General features: G+C 42.8%; 1 protein-coding gene across 4 annotated transcripts in view; it reads left to right on the forward strand.

The window, feature by feature from the left end:
- The window catches only part of FAM184A (family with sequence similarity 184 member A), a 499,679-nt gene that overhangs the window by 235,909 nt on the left and 244,858 nt on the right, over positions 1-18,912 (forward strand). For all 4 annotated transcript variants that reach the window (XM_086926730.1, XM_086926731.1, XM_086926733.1 and 1 more), the window contains exon 3: positions 13,459-13,594. In XM_086926730.1, coding sequence (XP_086782856.1) covers positions 13,459-13,594 — 136 coding nt within the window. The remainder of the gene's footprint in view (positions 1-13,458; positions 13,595-18,912) is intronic.

The following is an 18,912-nucleotide window of genomic DNA, read 5'->3' on the forward strand; positions in this document are numbered from 1 at the left end:
GTTTGTGGAAACATATCTAGTAATATTCAAAAGAGCAGATAAAGACCAGAGAACATATATCTGACCTAAACCTCTTACTTAGTGGCCAGGGTACTTGCTTAATGGTAATAGGGCATATGGGTGAATGCTAGAAAGAACACAAAATCTTTTACCACCGTCATTACTGGGGGACAGGGTTCATCTATTCATTCAGAACATACAGCCCTTCTTTCAACAGTCGGAAGCAGCCTATGCCAGTTAATAGTAAGTGCATGTACATGAGCACATTGAGAGTGTGCTTGCAAATGGTAAAGAATTGAACAAGAGCAACTTGGGGTGTTTTTGTGTCAGTCTCACGTCTGGTCCTCGCGCTTATTTCATTACTTTCTGTCACAGAGCAAATTAATGCTCTGCCGCTTGCCACACTAGCTTGTACATTCTCCATGTGCTACTCCTGCTTGTTGCATCTTGGCCTTCTTATCAGCTAGTGTTGCTCTACCACTGGGTGCTACCACTGGCACCATCCGCCGGAATTGAAAAACACACGATAACTGAGAAATCCTCCTGTCTATCTTCCTGGATGGTCTTAATGATTTGGGTGAAAAGCTATGGGGAAGGAAGTGCAGTGGGGTTGCACGTTCAGATCCTATCCCTCATGTGACTATTTGGTACCTCGATTTCTCCTCAATGTCCTAATGATCTCTTAAATGGGATTCCTGCTGGCTTTTCATCGCTTCTTTGTTCCAGTTCAGAAAGTTCACCCAGTGATCTGTGAGATTTTGTTTTTGGGTTGTTCAGTCTACCTTTAAGAATTAGCTCATCTAAACCTACGCCTGCTTCTACCATACCACACATAATGATAGTGAGAGCCTTTCTAGGGGACCCTTGTTCTGTTTTCTTTCTCTGGTCCCTTTTTCACCTAATGAATCCCTCACTTTTCCGGGAAATAGGGTTAGGTCGTCTGCCACCTATAGCCCCAGCTCATTCATTTCGGGTGGGGAAATGGAAGGGTTCCGGGAGAAGGTAATGATGAGGATCAGAGTGTGCACTCTTGGTTGTCCACTGACCCCATGCAACCGAAACATATCTGGTCATGTTCACAGAAGTTGAGACTGCTGAACACTCATTCAGTAGGTATTAATCTTGGAGCCTTCGCAACTCTGCCATCCCTCTGGGAACATTATTCACACATTTAGCTCTATGTTCCCTAAACTCACCCCTTTCTTATTCAACCATTTCTTCTCATTATCTCCATCCCAGGCAGCTTATATCCAACATTAAAGCAACAAAAAGTACAGATTGTGTAATCAATAGATTCCAAATAGATTACTATTTCAGATATGAAATCACATAAGACTGTTTAAACTAATGCCAAACTGAGCATTTAGCTGTCCTTCACCAAATTTCTCCTACAGAGAATACTCTGTCATATCTTATAACCTGGAGTTGTCTATTGGAGGTCTCGTCCAGCTCGAGTAGAGTTTCCAGGGAAGTCGTTGCGATTCTCTACCAATGCAGCAAGTTCTGTAGCTGAAAACTCCAATTCATGATTAGGTTGACTTTGTGAATTGTTTATTGAAAGATTAGTAGTTGTGAGTCGCAGAAATTACAAACAAGGAGACATCCCCACAATGGCAATGGAGCTTTCTAAAAGAAGGTAGAGAACAAATATATACTCTGTTATTTACATAGTTACTAGTCCATCACGTGACTAAAATTCTGAATAGCAATGGCTTATTTATCACCAAGAAAATAATGATCTTAAGAGAATTAGTAGATGGCCTTGACGAATAAAAGAAATGTAAATGGTTTTGGCTGAGCAAGCAGGTTTACCAGTTTCCATCTCAGGTCCCAGGGGGAAACACAACTAAGGCTTGACAATCTGTAATAATTTCCCCACCTATATTGTCTTTTTAACCTTTTGGCGATCTGTGTAACCTTTTGGCGATCTGTGTTTCCCAATTCGGACCTTCCTCTTCTTATTGTGCTTACCTCTCCAATGTATTGTTACCTGCTACTATGCACTTGGTATTTATAATCCTTTTGCACTACTTGCACCCTAACTCATCTACGTCATCTTGATGCCATTTATCTCAATTTCTGACTTTACCTGTCGCTAGTCTAAACTGTATTTCATTGAATTGTGACCCGACTTTCCTGGGTCTATTGTTCCTCATACACCCAAACTGATCTTCCTCATCTAGACTCTATTTATTATCCACATAATTGTACACAGCAGTCTGCCCCTTAACAATATTCCATTCTTCCTCTTACTCCTCACATCTTCTTCCCATTTATCTGTAGCTCGTGGTCCCCCACCCGGTCGATCACTATGTCACCCTCGCCTTCTCTATCATGCTGACTAACACTAAGGTTGGTACCTCTGGATTTCCCTCAGTTTTACAACACCTCTCTGTCTCAAACCAATGCAATACAAGGCCCCTGTCCCAGCCTTGAGACCAATTCTTCACATTCACAGACTTTTCTCCTACCCCCCCCCCCTCTCTCCATCCATTTCACATCCCGCTAATCTCCTACCCGCACATCCGATCATCCTAGTGGTATTACCATGCCTCCCCCCAGTCACACCCTCACTACACCAGACACACTTATCACTAGGTTTGGCTCCAACTCTTGGACCATCCGTTACCCTCCCAACCTCTCTAAAAATGCCAAGAGGAACCTGAAACATAAATTATTGATTTGTCACCAAGAAACCTTATTTGTGGACAATTACCTAAGCCTCACATCCATTATCAAAACTAACTACATCTTTTACTCCAGACGCCCCTCCAAATGGAAAAGTATCTTCCTCCACCACCTCCCCATAAAGAATCCTGGCAAAATCCTGTATGGCGAAATTGACATCTCTATTTTTAAATGCGGAATTATTCTCATACAATCTTCTGAAATCCGCCTCTCCATCTTTGAGCACCACTTCAGCTCCCTAAATAATATACTAACCTCCCCTGCTCATATTTCTACAGCCTCTCAATCTCAGGAAGTCCTTCCATCTTCACCTATTCCGACACCAACTCCACCTCTACTTGGCTCCTTTGCTAACCTCGACGTCTCCCAATCCCAGACCTCTGATCCCAACCCCCCTGTAGCATCCTCTCCCTCGCTTGACTCTTCTTCTTCTTATTTAGCCACCCAAATCCTCTCTCCCCCTTCCTCACTGGCCTCTCCATTTTGGGCAAGTGGGCGCTCACACTACAATCCTTCCCCAGCCCAGCATCTCGAACATCCCTCTCTTCCCGACTCCTGGGTTCCCTCCACTTCCACCTCCCATTCATCTCACCCTGACTAATGTGGAACATGTTTAAAAATAAATTGGAAGGACCTGCCTAGCACAATGTCCGACACTGCAGTGTCTGGCACCGCAGGGGTTTGTTAGAAGAACCCTCACACACCAACATAGCTGATGTCATGCTTCATCATTCGGTACTCACCTCTGCTGTGACACCTGATTACAGTGGAGCTGTTTTTTTGTGATAGTATGATGAAGTGGTGTGTTAAAAATATCTCTGGGACACTGACTGACTAGAAGTATTTTATTCTCAGTGGCCCAGGATATGTTAAAAACAAGTGGATAACTCAAAAAGACTTTTTAGTTGAGTCTTAGTTATCTATTAGGTCAACATGTTTCAGCCCTTAAAAAAACAGGTAGGGCTTTCTTCAGGACCGTACTCAAGTGAATTAAAAATATGGTGCAAAAAAGTGAAAGTGAGTGGCAAAAAGGTAGTTACACCACGTGTATTCGCATTTTAAGTAGCACACGCGCTAAGGTGTGCTAACTTATGCTGTGGGGACTAACCGTATTTCGTGTCCATCTGCGGTAATTTACCTGTAAAGGAATATGACAAGACAACAAAAAGAGGACAACATTTAACATATAAATTCCAATAAAGTCATTCATACGCAGTGTGTGCCAGTTTGTAAGGTCATTCATCCGCGGTGTGTTACTAAATTGTAAGAACACTGATTGTCTTTCATATGTGTACAACACTCGCGCACACAGCATGCATGTTAAAAATGAGCTATCTGGTGGAAAACACATGCTTGTGATAGGGCTAGACATAGCGCCTCCATCGTGCTTCTAGCGGAGTAATAAATGCATAATGGCTGCAGGAAATCAGGTCAAGGTAACTGCATTTATACTCCATGGTGTAGTATTGAATGGAGAGCTATACATGAAGATAGCTGTAATTTTTGTGTACAATGTTGGCCAAAAGATTGGTCCATATCACTTCAGCAAAGTTAAATTATATTTACGTTGGTTACGAAAATACAACGTAAATTAGGACCCGTTTGGCGGGGGACCCTTAGTGTCACTACCTATTTGGGATTGGAGAAAAAAGGTTTTAGCCGTCTTGCTGGCTGCTACAAAAACGGGAGAAGGATCAGCGGTAATGACAGCGCGTATCCTGCGCATTTCGATCGATGTGGCACTTACTTGTGGTTGAGGGCTCACCAGACTGTAAACCTGCTTATGGATCGTACGGGACCTGGCTGGTGTTTGAACCGGGCACCGCTAAGCAATTAAGTAGCCGGAAGATGTGGAACATGTCCTTCTCTCCACTGACCCCCCTACCTCCTTACCGTCCATGTTTTTAACCCAATCGCTTCTTAACATTGAACTCCACCTCTCTGTCTTGACTTTGGTACTTTAATCTCTCAGGAAAGACTTTAACTCCCTCTCTCAAACTAAACCTGCCAATTATCCCGTCAAAATCGTCAACGCGCTTCCCTACACTTCTTTCCCTCCACAAAGATGTACCACCCACTATGGCATCTCATCGGAAGTACTCCCTAATAATCCCCTCCTTAGCCCATCCCAAGCACCGACCTATCATGCCTCCCCGGACCCTGGGGAGCTTAACAATTCCTACTCCCCCAGCTCCATGACTGTTGACTCTTGCATGCCTCACTCCACTATGCCGGTGACCCTGTGGAGAAACCCCTTCACTAACGCAACTGGCTCGCCCAGGCATCCTCCCCAACTCACAGCGACTAGGGATCCTTCTACTCTTCACTCCACTATTCCCGTGATCCTGGGGATTAGCCGCACTCCTGCCTCCCCCAGCTCGCCCAGGCCTCCCCCACAACTCACCACTATCCACTCTGGATACTCCCATGAGACCAACCACAAAGCCCTCAACTGCATGCTGGTCAACTGTCGATCGACGGCACGACATGCCACAGAAATCGCAGAGACTATCCTCAGTGAAACCATTGACATTGCCTTGCCTTTCTTACGGGAACCTGGCTCAAGGCTGAATCCTCATCTATTCTTGACATGCTCTCTCCCCCAGTTACTCTATCTTCACAAAAGATAGGCTTGACAAAATCGGAGGGGGCCTAGCCATCATTTATAAAGATAAACTCCCACTCTCCCTTGTTAAGAACTCCGATCAAGCCACTTGTGAATACATGGGACCGAACATAAAGTTCAGGGGGCCCCTGCTATTCGACTACATAACATTTACCATCTCCCCGGTGACCCTTTGCCCTTTGTAGAGGAACTGTCTGACCTACTTTCCCAAGCCTCGGTTTCCAACCCCAAAAACATTTTCCTCGGAGACTTCAATATTCACTGCAACAATAAGACTGATCCCTCGGTTTGTATCCTCAATGACCTCCTCGACATTACAGACATGATTCAACTTTAACATTCCCCAACACATGACAAAGGAGCTACTCTTGACGCCATCATTTCTAGCAAAGATTTGGCCTACCTCTCGCAAATTGTATCTATTGATTGGTCGGACCATCACCTTATACTCTTCATGATCAACAGCGTTACACCTCCCCCTCCCCCAATAACATCAAAGATAAGAAATTAACCAGAAACATTCACCTTATCCCTCCAGGTGAATTGGAGTCTAAACTCAAAGCAAAACTTCAACTTCCTCCTCCCTCACAAAATGCTAATGATCTCACTGAATACTACAACAAATCCATAATTGCGGTCCTTGACCAAATTGCCCCTGCCAAACTAAAACCACAAAGAAACATCCCCCCCAAATCCTGGTTTAATGCAGATCTCAACAATGAGAGACGCGCGCTTAGGATGACCGAACACACATGGAGACAACATCCCTCTCCCCCAAACCTTGCCCTCCTCAGAACCGCTAGGGGCAATTACAAAAAACATACCCACAATGAAAAAGCCTCCTTCTTTCGCTCTCAACTCGACCGAGCTAAGAATAGACCTAGGGAACTTTTCAACATGATCAAAATTGAAGCAACTTCTGCCCCCCCCCCCCAAATTAATCGCCACTACCAAAAGACGTGAAGAACTTGCGAATTTCTTTTCCGAGAAAATTTCCAAAATTGATCTATCCTTTGCGTCAAATCCCTCACCACAGAGCTCCTCACCCCCCCATGACCTCCCACCAAAGTTGCTTTTTTCTCCTTCTTCCCCTCCAGACCCTGTTCTACTCCCGCATGACGTCGCCCCCCTGGAATACTGCCTCCCCAACCCACAGCTCAAAAATAACGCTTCTTTGCTTTACTTTAGCCCTGTTACCGAGCGTGAAGCCCACAACATTATCACTAAGCTTAAACCCTCTTCGCATACCTTTGACCTGCTCCCCGCCAACCTCGTTCAAGATTTAAAGCATATCATTACACTTTATTGGACTACCATCATCAACTCCTCTTTGGCCTCGGGTTGTGTCCCTGTTTCCCTCCAGCTTTGCCAAACCTCTCCCATCCTCAAAAATGCTGCTGCTGACCCTAACGACCTTAACAATATGCGTCCTATCTCTAACTTGCCTCTTCCTTCCAAGGCCCTAGAAAAATGTGTTTTGCAACAACTGGACAAACACATTGACTCATTCAACCTTTTGGACGCATTACAGTCAGGCTTCCGAAAGTGCTGTAGTACAGAAGCTGCGATGCTCAATATTGTGGATGATATCCCTCACTCCCTAGAGAAGGGGGAGGCTTCCCTTCTCATCCTTCTTGACCTCTCTGTTGCTTTCAATACTGTCAGTCACTCTGCCTTACTCAACACCCTCAAAGGCAGATTTGGCTTCAATGGTCCTGTTCTCGAATGGTTCACCTCCTTTTTTCAGTTCAGAACCCATCAAATTAAAATCAGCAACCGCCTCTCTAAATCTATGCCTGTCTCCCTGTTCCCCAGGGGTCCATTCTCTCTCCTTATTTATTTAACCTCTTTATGGACCCCCTTGCCCTCATTCTAAAGAAAGCAGGTATCAACTAACACCTCTATGCGGACGACACCCAACTTTACAATAAAATCAAATCCCATGCTGACATTCTGCACCTCAATGATACCCTGACTAAGATTCAACGATGGTTCCATCACAATCACCTGAAACTCAACCCCCAACAAACTGAAGTCATTATCTTTGCCCCTAAAAAAAACGGCTCCCCATTCAACACTGGCTCTCAGACATCAAAGCTCTCAACTGCTCCTTGGTCACCTCTAGCTCAGTCAAATCCCCCGGAATAAGCATTGACCAAAACATCAGCCTTTCTCCCCACATTAAAAACGCAGCAAAAGGCGCTCTCTTTTCCCTACTTCATCTCGAGAAAATCAAACCCTTCATTCCTGTTGACGATTTTAAATCTGTTGTTCAATCATTAGTACTCTCCAGATTAGACTACGGGAACGCCTTGCTCTTCGGAACACCTAAAGTCCACCTATTCTCAATCAAGTCTGTCCTGAACCTCACCGCCAGGGTTATTTCTGATTGCAAGAGGTTCAATCACATCTCCCCCATCCTCAAAGATCTCCAATGGCTTCCCTTCGAAGGCAAATCCATCTACAAGAACCCCACTGTATCTCTCACAAAAACTTTACAAACGGTCTTCTCTAGAGGAATGAGGAGCACCAATGCTCTCATACTGGTACCGCCCCTGGTAAACAAGAAAGCTATCCAGTCACGTTCTTTCTCCGGTAATGCGCCTACCATCTGGAACGCACTCCCCAAAGATCTACGTTGCAACCCCTCATACTTCAGCTTCAAAAAAGATCTCAGGCGACACCTTCTCCTCAAATACTGGGGTCTCTGATCTGTTCACCTTACAACCTACCCATTTTGGTGCTATGTTTCTCACCGCTTTATACCTGACCTATTAACCCCACCCCCCTCCCTCACATATACCTCCATTCTCCTTCCACTAGTTCTCATATTTTCACTGCATACTCCTACATGCTATCTTGTCTCCCTTCTCCTGCTCCGGCTCTACCCTATCCCCATACCTCCCCCCCACTTCCCCTGGCCAACCACGCTTACATAGTTACCCAAATCCTGGTTATGGACTAAATGTTACTACTTATTTCCTTGTCTAGGTATTTATTGCTCTTACATTTTGCTCATATACTTTGCTTTTCCTTTTTGTCCGAATGTAATGTAATTACTGCATTGTGTCTCCACTTCCATCCCTTGTAAAGCGCTCTGATACCTTTGGGTCTAGCCAGCGCTATGTAAAACCGTTTAAATAAATAAATGCTCTAGGCAAAGTTAGCGTAGGTAAGAAATGAAAGCTACTGCTTGTTACAATTATGGTACATAAAATTTAGGGAACACGTAATTTCACAGTCGTTCTATCACCAGAACTTTAATTGCCTTATCTCTTTCATTCACTAAATCATGTGTTTCCTTGTTTCATCATACCCTTTTTTTATGTCACTGTTATGGCCTTGATCATCACCAAGTCATCACATCTTTGTTTACCCAGTGATCACTGCCCTTATTGTCCTCACATTGGCCTGAATCTATTCCCCCTGAAAGCCTTTCATCCAGCGTAAGGTAAGCTTAAGCACCTAAGAAGATGAAAATGGTTTCTTCTTCAGTATCACTCACAATGTTGCTGTTTTTCTGACTGTTAGAGGCTCTCTCCCTATGCTTAAGGTTGCAAAAGCAAATCCAATACATTTGCATAGGACCCCTAAAAGCATTTTCATAGGTTTTTCTAAGTCAAGAGTTTGAGAAGTGATCTGCCTAGTTTCAAATGTATATTGATGAATGTATTTGCTAGCTCAGTCTAGCTATTTTTGGGGTGACAGCTGTCCAGAAATGTCAGGGAAGGTTGGAACAATGAACTACAGATTCTGTCTTGCCAGCACCATCAGCCATATGAAAATCAGTCTTGACTCTGGTCCAACTGGAACAGCCCAGCCCAAACTGCCAGGTGAGGTCCTTCCTGAACCAGAAATTAGCAACCCAAGACCGGTTTCACCCTAGTTAGGGCTCATCAGCCAGATATAGCTTTATTTTAGTAACACAGTGTGCACGGGACCCACGTCTGGGCATACCCGTCCCACTTAAGTTGACATATTAAGGTGTCCAAACATTTGATAGAAGGAATGCTTGAAATAATCTTAGCCACTTTTAATTACTCCATGCGGCATCCTAGTCCATTGTTATTTTATGCGCCATGCCGCCATAGTTTGGACACGGCCATATGCAAATCAGTCTTGAGCCTGCTTCAATAGGAACAGCCAAGCCTGAACTGTCAGGCCAGGCCATCCCTGAACCGGAACACAAACCAGTATTTACGAATAACATCTAATACATAGAGGAACAATTTTGAAGTGCTCCACTTGTGGATCCCACTATGACAGAACACGAAACAACAATACAATATTTCAAGACGCATGCTAAACTAAAACTGAAGGACTCTAGAAGGGGAAAGAGTAAAACAGAAAACATCAGTGTAGACAGTCTGGACACATTCGATTTCTTTAATTACCTGCTAAAAGATATTCTTTAGTTTTCTACTCCTTTTTGTGCACTTTAATGGGGCCCTGATAAAGAGTGCCCACAATGGAAGTTTGCAACATCACACATTTGGGTTCTATTCTGAGGGACATTTCCCTGAGCAGGCAAAATTACTTCAAAATATTTATAGCAGGGGACTTCAATGTTTATATGTGTGGGAACATAAGGCACGGGGGTGAACAACATGGATTGTGCGCATTGCGCTGGATTACATATGGAACACACTCCTCAGGGCTCCTTACTAAATGTTATTTTGCAGGAATAGATCTAACATCTGCTATGAATAAGCTTCTCCCAGGGAAAACTGATATTGCCCCTACCTTTACTGGGAGAGGGTGTGAGGCATTTTTTGACTTTATTTTTGTCTCTACACCTTTCTACTCTTACATCGTGGACGTATTAAGGCCAGCTCACACAGTGATCAAAATCCTGGGGTCAAATCATTCCGAACCAGCTTTTTTTAGTCCATTTTAATTCAGTGCAACAGGGAGTTTGCTACCTGTTTAGATAGTGAAGCCAACCAAGTGGATATTATGGAGGCCTTTAGTAGTATGTCTGGTGCCATTGCAAATTTATTGCCGGCTCCGTGCTGGTGACTTTCGCACTCAGGACTGAAATGGTTTGATTCCGAGTGCTCCTGCACCTCAATGAGACTGGAAGAGGCTCTGGGAGTGACACCTTGAGACCCTCTCGCAGTCAAGTACCATTGAAGAGCCAAGACCTGGCCAAGTGTAAGTCAGTCCTGAAAGAGGAGGCCTGGTCAGAACTAGTAGAGGTCACTAGCCTGGACGATAGTGCCAAGTTTTGTAGCATCATTAACAACCCTTTCTGCCAGGTGATAATGGCAATCTAATGGATGCCCGTATATCAGAGGACGACTGGGTTAGCCACTTTGAGACCATGTTCCAGCTCAACCTAACCACTAGGAAAGGATAGGAAAGTGTGGTTGGTAAACTAGAGGTCATTATACCAGCACAAAAGACCATAGCAGGTATTATGGGTCTAAAAAAACAAACAAGGCCCCAGGCCCATAAGGGATCCTGCCAGACCTCCACATTGTGAACGTAGACACTTGGGTGGCATTTCTCACGGCAGTCATTAATTTGGCGGTCAAGGTTAGCCGCCCGTACTCATGGGCCTTATCGACCATTGTCCCTATCTTTAAAAAGGGGATCGGGGTAACACTCATTGTTATAGACCCATCTCCCTTTTGGATTCTGTGGTAAAGGTGGTGGGTCGTATGGTCTTAAACCGGCTCGTATCCTGGGCGGATGAAAATAAGATCTTAGCTGAGGTACAATATGATTTTAGCCAGGGTTGTTTAACCGCATCGCTGCTGCGGTGATTTTTGCGCTGTGCGGCATTTTTAAAAATACCGCGTTACATGACAAGCTCAGCTCGTCATCAGCACACGCCACCCGTGGCTGATGACGAGCTGAGCTCGTCATCAGCATCGAAGGGGTTAACAGTGGACCAATGCTTAAATTTATATGTGGTCCTGAACAAGTATACCGTAGCACGTACCGTTTTTATCCATCTCGCATTTATGAACTTGTCCTCAGCTTTCAATTGTGTTAACAGATCAAAGTTATAGCAGATGATGATTTCTATTGATATAGACAAGGACCTTGTCTTGTTTTTAAGGTACCTCCACAGAGATTCAAATACGGTTGTTCTTTACTCTAAAAACCTTTAAAGTTTCCTATTAGGAGAGGGGTGTATCAGGGTTCTATCCTGGTATCAGGGTTCTATCCTGGCTCCTTTCTTCTTTAACTTGTACATTAATTCTCTGGAGAAGGTCCTTTAGAATTCAAAAGTGGATTACCCTCAGGTGGGTAAGCGTAGTTTGCTGGTCCTCTTGTAAGCAGATGATGCTGTCCTCATGGCGAGGACAGCTAGGTGTTTACAACTCTTGTTGAATTCTTTTGTACATTTTATGGAGGATGTGGACTTACTGGTCAACCACAGCAAATCGTTTGTAATGCGGGTGGGACCTCGTACAGTTAAGGCTTATACTTTTAAAGTACGAATCACATAAATTCCACAAGACAAATGCTTTTTTCTTATTAAGGATTTGTGTTTGATGATGCCCTGAGCTGGGGCCCCATGAAAGTCACCTGGCCAGAGCGACCACTGCAGTTTTGAATTTTGCTTCCAGGCTAGGCAGCAAACCGATTGGGACCTGTCTGCAGATCTACAGGGCCAAATGTATCTCTAAGGTCACTTATGGGAGCAAAATATGGGGTTACGCTGGGCAGTAGCCACTGCAAATTGTCAAAAATCCTTTCTTGAGACGGTTACTTTCTGTACCGCAGTGCATCTCGTCGTATGTAGTGCACGAAGAACTGTGGTTGGCCTTTCTTTCAGATGAGCTGACTTTCGGCCCCCTTGCTATGTGGATGAAGACATGGACCAAGAAGGAAAACTTCCTTAGCAAGGATAATCTAAGCGATTGCTTTTGTTGGAGAAAGTATGTAAAAGAATACATTTTCAGGCTCGGAAGGGCAGATCTATTTGATAATCGGCAAGAGATCCAAAGGGGGGGCTTAACCAGGCTAAAAGAGTGGTTTTACCAGGTGTAACTGGGATAGAGAGGAAGCAGAGTCAAGAAAGCCAAGTGTGCATAGGTACATCGTACTGAACACTGTGCCAACTACTGCACCATATCTTTTAGGGGTTAAAACCAATTATGACTGCTTTTTATTGACCGGATTTCGGTTTGACCTTTTTTATTACCTTTTGACCCAACCACATGGTGCCCATCGAGGACAGGGTCTCATACCCTGTGGCTGCGACTGACAGTTTCCACAGGATATGATGCACTTTTTAATGCTCTGTAGCTTTTATGAAGTTCCCACAAAGTCATTTATTATTCCTATTCTTAAAAAAACATTTTTTAAGAGAGTTAGACATGCTTTTATCTTTTTGCAACTCCTTTTAAATGATTCAGTACTGTTTACGCTCAGCTTTTTAGGGGCTACCATTAGGCTCAGGTCCAGCTATGATTAACTGGGGGGGGAGGGGTGCTTTCTCATAAACTTTGTAACAATGGGTCTAAAATGGTCGTTTTGTTTTGCTTTTGTATCCCGATGGATTTTTATTGATGTTTGTTTTGATCTTTTGACTTTTATGGTTTTTTTTATTGCAAAAAAACAATTAAAGTAAAGTATTGATTGATTGAGTGCCCCAGAATGGGGTAGAGTAATTACTGACCCCTGTAAGTACAATTATTCCAGAGAGCTATTTATTGGGTACAGTAAATACTTCCTATTCCTAGTATTTTCCAGAAAACGGAGACTAGCAGGCAAATGCGTGAGTTCTACACTACATTTTGTATGCATAGAAGTGTTACCCACAGTAGATTTTGACAGGTTTTGTCATGCTGAAATTTACTGTGAAAAAAGTGCAGGTCATGCAATGTTTGTAAAGCTCAGTGTGTGGTAATGACTATCCATTTTGCAAGGATTGTCAGACTTCTGCATAGGCATTTTTTATGGCTCAATGTTATTAGAAAGTAACTACTTTTGTAATAGAGTGACTGACTGAATTGATTGAACTTTGAATTCCAATTTCTGGTAAGTTTACTAATTGTCATTGAACGAACCCAGCAGCATTCAGGGGAAAGTGTGCCATCCGTCCCTAGGTGTATTGCTTTTGTTCTCATGGTGTGCTTATTTTAGCATCAGCCAGGTTTGCTCATGAATTCTGTATGTACTTCCAGGTCCTTCAGAAGCAGCTGGAGGATGTCAAGCAGGAGGAATCATCTCTGCTCAGCAAACACAAGGAGGTGGAAACTGAGCTAGCAGCTGCTAAAGACCGACTGCAGCAACAAGCCACCGAGCTCGTACTGAAAGCCAGTATGTCTTCTCGTCTCACTGCACTCTCATTTTCAGACACCACATCCGATGTACTGTAAGGGTTCACATTATTTGTGCCATAGCCATTCATTCACATGATTGCCATATAGGGAAAACGGTTGTGTAAAATTGTACGCTAGAGCGCAAGGGGCTTGCATTCTCGCGAGATAATTCCCCGGCAAATGATGGTTTCTTTATTTATCTACTCACATTCACAACTATTTCAATAACAGTATGTGACAAAAGGCTTTTATTTAACTGACTTTTTCCCCCTCAATTCTAATAGAACAATACGATGGCTGTGATGGTGTACTATTCATTAACAGGTAGAGTTTTCCCAATAGAGACGCACACAACGACCAGATAGATCATAGTGAGGTATTTTATCATATCATATCAAATCATATCATATCATATCATATCATTTTAATATTTTGCTTCAAGGACCGTGTTCAACTTTGCTGCTAACCCACGCAAATTGTTCTTAACTTCATAAGTAAGTTTGATTGGGTATTGGATCTGAACTACGTTTAAAAACGAAATTATTGCATTATTAGTTTAAGTAAATAATATTAGTGGAACAAAAGAACCAACAGAAGAAAGGGATTCACAAAACTACTCCCACGTACCGTGTAAGTGCAGTGTAGGGAATGTATCACCAACAGTAGCATGATGGCACTGGGAACGTCAGTGAAGAGACAAACCATAGGAAAGAAAACAATGTAAAGTTAGCAAAAAAAGTCTTTCTGAAGGTAGGGAGACACAGCATGGACTTAATGCCCATTGGAAGGCCATTCCAGAGTTGAAGATCAAGTAGGGAAAGAGCACGGCCACCTCGCCGGGAGCATTTGGCTCATGAGATTGAGAACAGCATTTGTGAGTTTGAGTGTAAACATCAGGTTTCACTAAATTTTTGAGGGAGAAATGTGATAAAAAGGTAAGTTTTCAATGCCATGTAAGACTCAATGCATAAGACAAAACTCCTGCTTTGGTTTACTGGATGCCAATGTAAGTGTGGGGTGACTTGGCCCTATTTCTTTAGCCTGCAGACTAACCGGACAATACATTTGTATTTCTTTGTATTTGAGTCAACAAACATTCTGGTGGTCCAAGATAAAGGAGATTGCAATAGTCATTACTGGAGCACCAAAGGATTTGACGATAGCTACAAATGAAGGGCCTGTTACCATTGCTATAGGCCAGGTGTCTCCAACCAGTCAATCCAATCCTGAGCTACCAGTAACTCCCAGACACCTTCAAAGTAGCTGGTAGCTTTGATTTAATTTTTAAATAAGCACATGGTCACATTTTTATTTTAACATTAAGGGAATGCCTTGTTTACATTATTATCACCAGGCTGCAGATAGCAGAGCCTGATAATGAACAGTGATCAGTCATATTTATTGTCCAGGCCGGGTCACAGAGGGGAAGAACAGAAGCACTGAGGTATTTAACTCTTAAATAAAAGTCCTTGTTGAGTCAATATTTAAGCATGAGAACAAAAAATATGTTTCTGAAGGCTTTTTAGTGGGAGAAAATAAGAATGAAAAGTTACCTAAATGATTAACTTTTCATTTTAATTTTCTCCCATTTCAAAGTGTCGCATTTACAAGCAGCAGGCTTTTTGCTCCCAGTGCCCAGTATTCACTGTGCCATATTTATAACTGAAAATAGTCATTTTTTTATGTGAACTGAAGAAAACCTTTTCTATGAAACATCAAATATTAATGTCTTTCTCCACTTTCAATTGAGGCAAAGATGTCTTAATGTTTTATGAAGCATGTTTATTCACTTAAAATTCCTCCCATTCAAAAAATGTATTTTTCTGTTATAAATATGGCACCACGTCTACAGGGCACTGAGAGCAAGATGCTTGGTGTTTGTAAATATGACACTTAGAAATGGGAGAACATTTAAATGATGTGTTTTATAAAAATCCATATAAACAAAGTTAACTCTTAAGTTTTATTTTCTTGATACAGTGAAAGATACATCTATTATTTTAAATTGGAGAAATTCAAAGTGCGTAATTCTTTTCTAGAATAAACAGATCCTGTTGGTGCTTTTGGGACTCGACATGGAAAAAGCATTTGATCGGGTTGACTGGTCCTTTCCTTTTCTCACTTTTGCACACTTTGGCTTCTGTGACAAATTTATCACAATGATCCGAGCTATCTATGCAGCTCCTAGGTCAATGGTGTTAGTTAATGGATAAAACTCCGTACCCTTTTTATTTGGAAGAAGGATGAGACAGGAATGCCACCAGACTCAGTTGTTATTTGCCTTATGCATGGACCCCCCCCCTGGCCACTCAGATTCGAGCTTACTCAGCAATGTGGGGTATTACCTTTGGAAGAACAGGCCATAAAATATCACTATTTGCAAGCACCATCCTTTTAACCCTTACTAATCTGACATCTACTTTAGGGAACCTCTTGGTAGACTTAGGCAGCTTTGAAACTGTGGGAGGCTTTCGGGTCAACACAACGAAATCTTGCCTCCTAAACTTAACCATGCTCCATGGAGATATGGAATCATTTGTGACGACTTTGCGAATTCAGTGGGCAAAGAAAGTTATAACATATTAGGGGACTGAATCACTCCCAAAATTATGAGTTTATATAAGGCCAATTTCCCTCCACTTCTCCAGCACTTTAAAGCACACCTTTGATGCGGGTCCCCCTGTATACATTCCTGGTGCCGCATTAATGCGGTTAAGATGAATGTCCTGCTGAGGGTGCTCTACCTCTTACAAAGTTTACCCATAACCCTGGAACGTGACTTTCTCCCAGATCTCCACTCACTTATTACTGGCTTCCTCTGGTATAAGCATCGACCCCGACTACCATATACACTTCTGAGGCTGCTGAAGGAGCAGGGAGCACTTGCCCTCCCAGATTTACACCTTTACTATAATGCGGCTCAACTAAGAGTGATTGCTAAATGGTCTCTTAACACTCATAGAAGCACTGGTTATATATGGATAGTGTTGGAGTGGGAAAGGTCAAATTGGGCGTTCTATGGAACCCTAAAGCAGGGAGGTTTCCAAATGCCTACCTCAGTACACCTACACGAACCACTCTGAAAGTATGGGATGAGGTGAATAGCAGAGTGGGTGGACAGTGTTCCCCTCTCCGTACACACCCATACATTTTAATCCTGCTTTTCCCCCTGCATTAGAACCAGGTCCCTTAGATGCAATGAGAGAATGGGGATGCCTGACAGTAGCAGATCTTTTTCATAATTGGAACATCCTAACGTTCGAGAATTGCAAAAGGGACTTCAATTTGTCTGATTATGAATAATACCTCTATAACCAGCAGACACACTGGGTACAACAAACCAGTAGAGAGCAGCAGCCACTAAGGAACTTACCCCCAGAAATGTTCTTCCATATTCTGAACATTTGTCTTCACTTAAAATTTCTCCCATTTGTATTACACATGTATAGGGCCACATATGGCAAAACGTATGTTCTATGCCACAAGTACACACAACACAGTCTTTCCGTCACCTATACACATATATCCCACTCATAGGCACACATGTTCATACATCCCCAAAGACCACTCTCTCACTAGCACACAAGGCAAGCCTGTCATAACCCCACTTGTCAAAGTGTAGCATTGGCTCTATGGACATTAGGCTTATAGTCAATTAAGCTTGGTGTGGGGGTGTGTGGTAACAACACACGGGTTGCTAAGCCTTCAGTAGCTAATGATGATTTTCACTGTTCAAAAGTAGCACTCACTGCAGAAAATGTTTGAGACCCCTGTTATAGGCAAAAGAGCGTGATGGCATCTTTCAGTATTATTTCCAATTAGCAAAATGTATGATTTGCTGTCATTAAGCTAGAGAAAACTGGAGGAAGTTCAGTTTTTATACTTCAAACATTAATATAGTCAATTGATCGTGGACTGAGTAGCTTGATGGTCAAGGTGTACAAACAGCTGGGTGTTGTCAGGGTCAGACATTGTGATGCAACAGAAGGATCTAATAAGCCAGGCCAAAGGAGTAACTTAAATATTAAACAGAATTGGGGATGCGGGTGTAACCCGGGGCTAACCTACAGTTGACTGGTTGAGGAGACGAGCAGGAAGGAGGCAGCACTACTGTCTGGGTTTGATCTTTCAAAAAGTAGTAAAACTGTGCTAGGCTGGACATGCTAAGACCTACCCTGGTAAAGCGATGCAAGAGATGGTCCACAGTATCAAATGCAAGCATCAGGTTAAATAGAATCAGAGCAGCAGAATATCTTTGGCTGATGATGGATCTCAGTCATTAACGGTGAGAGCAAGGGCCACTACTGAGATGGATTCCCAACTCGCATCACAAAAAAGCAACTGCTGTCGTCTATATATCCCTCGGGATGTCTAGACTGTAAGAAAGAAAGAGAAAAGGGGAGGAGGAACGTGTTGACGTGATCCCGCAGAGTTTGCTTCCTCTCCAAAAAGTTATTTGGTTGGGATATCCAAAGATATTGGAAAAGACACCTCACTCACTTTTTAAAAGTTTATTTCTTTATTAGTTTGTTCCTCTAAATCTGCATATCACGTTCATGTACCAATACAATTGCATAACTCTTTTACCTCAGCCGATGACACCTCACTCACTTATCGTGACATGCTTCATCATAGGCGTCTTTCCACACTACCTGGGCTCACTCAACCCAAGCTGTTATGGGAGTTCTTATATAAAGATTAAAACTGGCTATGCAGGGAACCAGATGAGTGAAGTTAAAAATACCTCCAGGTATACTCAAACAGTGCGTTGATTCGGTGGTTACCTGGGGTATAGGATAAAAGCGTGAATGGGGTTGTGTCTGAATTAATTGATTCAGTTATACCCTCTTCAAAATGCCAACATGTTTTGTCCCGCAACATGAGCCCACATGAGTCTGAGGCCTTCTTCAGGGCTCGATAATCTACTCTTAAAAAAGTCCCTGCTCTAAATCCTGCATGCATTCCATGCAAAGAAAGTGAGACCTAATGCTCTCACCTGTGTAATCTGTTTGTTCAGTAGTATTTCTACAACAAGGGAAACAAAAAAGAAATAATTATAGTGGGACCCTATATATAATCTAAGTTTAGACACATTTCTTCCACCGTGGTTCTTCCATCCTTTTACTCAAAATAACAACCCCTACCACACCAAACCAAACTTATGGTGTGGAGAAGGTTCATAGATGATATCTTTTTGTTTGTGCATCAAGACTAGTCATCGACTTAGCTTGTGTAGCACCTGACATAGAGGGCTATTACATATTGGTTACTAGGGAACGATGTAATTCTGAAAGGTCTTTTCCTTTTTTTTAAATT

The sequence above is a fragment of the Lissotriton vulgaris genome, chromosome 6 (genome assembly GCF_964263255.1).
Source record: "Lissotriton vulgaris chromosome 6, aLisVul1.2, whole genome shotgun sequence".
Classification (NCBI taxonomy): domain Eukaryota; kingdom Metazoa; phylum Chordata; class Amphibia; order Caudata; family Salamandridae; genus Lissotriton; species Lissotriton vulgaris.